Source organism: Halyomorpha halys, unplaced genomic scaffold (assembly GCF_000696795.3).
Source record: "Halyomorpha halys isolate HHAL.00 unplaced genomic scaffold, Hhal_1.1 Scaffold745.1, whole genome shotgun sequence".
Classification (NCBI taxonomy): Eukaryota; Metazoa; Arthropoda; class Insecta; order Hemiptera; family Pentatomidae; genus Halyomorpha; species Halyomorpha halys.
The window spans coordinates 397,405-399,787 of NW_027110150.1; the positions used below are offsets into that span (position 1 = coordinate 397,405).

The following is a 2,383-nucleotide window of genomic DNA, read 5'->3' on the forward strand; positions in this document are numbered from 1 at the left end:
AAAATATATATATATATAATTATTAGTGTTTAGTATTAATTAGTACTTAGGAGACAGTTAAGTGATACTTACAGCAAACCATAGATCTTTGGCACAGAGAGAGCTACCAACCCATGTTTGTTTAAAATAACGTGCTAAAACAATACCAATACTTGTACAACCAAGCCAAGCAGCTGCCATAAATGAGCCATGTAAACGTAAAAGAAGCTTTGATGAGGATGAAAATGCTGCTATATCTGATAATAACCTTTGTTGGCCACTGGATACATAAAAAAGATCATGAAAACCAATACCACCATCTGTAACATTAAAAAAAAAAAAAATGACAACAAAAATAAATTAGAAAACATACTACAATAGCTCAACCTAACATTTGTATAAATTATACTAATTAAGAAATTTTGTAACTTATCATCTTCCTATCACTTCACTCCTGAAAAACTTAGTATTTTACCTCATTGAGTGATTCTCCTTCCCTAATGCTGATTAATTTTTCTTATTCTACATTTGCACCTCCCAGATGATTGGAATCCAGCAAGTTTTTTTTAAACTTGGTCTTCCAATAATTCTAGCGGTTTTATTCTGTATCTACCATTTCTCACACCAGAACTCAATTTTTCCTTCAATCTGTAAAAAAAAAAGCACCCATATTTCCCTTGAGCTAAGTCCCTAATCCATGCTAAGAAAGAGATTATCTCTTTATTATCCAATCTTTTTTAGCCTCTAGACCATTTAGTCCAAGACTGAAATTTGTCATTCCTCAAATAAATCAACCTTTTCAATTAATCCCAAACAATAACAATCTTAAACAAAAATGACCTAAAATATCTTCCAATCCATGGACCAACATAAAATTACAACCTTCATCCTCTTGCATTTCAAACTAATCACCAATCTACTACCTGATGTGCTGAATTGCACTATATTCTTAACATCCTTTAAGAATGTCCCCTATCCTAAATCTTAAAAAATATCTCTCCCGAATTCAACAATTAATCCATTTCAAATTTTACAAGATAACTGCAATGGACATTTCTTATTCCCTGCAAAAAATAGACCAATGAATTACACTATCCCAGCTTCAATCCCCACAATTTTATCTTTTCCCAGATGTTCTACAATGATCATCCTGAAATTTCATAAAAATGATTTTGATCATTTTAGTCAATCTAATAAAATCTTATCATTCTGCACTATTTCCTGTAGTGTTATATTAACAACCTAATTATAACCTACAAATTTCATATTTCCTTTTTCTTGGGAAACTGCCCTGGTCCACTGATTGAATAAACTCTTCTATATCAAATAACTTTTGTTCTCCTTAATCCATCTCAGATGCTGTTCCTATCCTGTGGTGTTCCTGAGTGATTTTCTTTATTATCCATATCAATGACTAATATTTCTACCCTAAAGTGACTCCATTACTTTTGTCACATTTTTACTTTTAAAACTTTCAGACTACTAGTAACCTTCTTATGTTTATTCCACTTAGATTAGTGTTTTCTAGTGCATTTCTGAGGATCTTAAAGTTTAAACTTTTAAACTAAGCAGTCATATGTCCAATTCCTTGTTTAATGCCAAGTTGAAGTGACTCTTTCCTTCCTACCATCATTAAGGATACACCCACAGGCCATCCTGGTCTGTTATCATGGTTTTACAAACCATTGTTTTTTAGAGTTAATCGAAATTAGAATTTACACAGACCATGGTTTTACTTAGAGCAATGAATGAACTGTATCCACTTATATTCTTTTTAAAAGTGAACCCTAATATTAATACACACACATGTCTTTTTTTATATAATATAACTAAAAGGATAAGTTAGATTGGAAAGAAGGTAACTTTAAGGCAGTTTAAAATACTTAAAAGTACTTCATAAAACTTAGAGTAACCAGAAAAAGTAGCAAGAGATAAGAATGTAGCGAGAGGGAGCAAGTGGTATAGTAAAAGCTCACCAGAGCGCAGCACCTCGAGCCTCACCGAAGCTCCCAAATTTAAATATTGCTTCATTTTGTAAAAAACACATTGTTATTTTTATATATTAATAATTTCTGTACATAATATTTAGCAATATCTGTACAATGAATAATAAATGATAACAATCCAATGCACGAAACTATCTCAAGCAGACATGTACTGATCGCTTCTCGGTCACAGCCGCATGGACTAGGCCTATAAATAAGGGACTCTAAATCCCCCAAATTCAATCGTAGATCCACATCCTCTCCTGGGACTAGTCATGGCACAGGTGGCGTATACATTGCTTGAGATAGAGAAGTTGTTATCTTTGTACGCACACCTAAGACGATGGCCTATATCCTCTCCTTCTCTCCAGCAATCTTAGTCCGTCGCTTCATCTCGGCAACTAAGATTGTAACCTAAT

The 2,383-nt window shown here is 32.9% G+C and overlaps 1 protein-coding gene across 2 annotated transcripts in view; it reads right to left on the reverse strand.

The window, feature by feature from the left end:
- LOC106685801 (putative ferric-chelate reductase 1 homolog) overlaps positions 1–2,383 on the reverse strand; it is a gene marked incomplete at its 5' end in the record, with an annotated part of 42,523 nt that overhangs the window by 20,762 nt on the left and 19,378 nt on the right. For both annotated transcript variants that reach the window (XM_014428726.3, XM_014428725.3), the window contains 1 exon segment: positions 73–299. In XM_014428726.3, the coding sequence (XP_014284212.1) occupies positions 73–299 (227 nt within the window).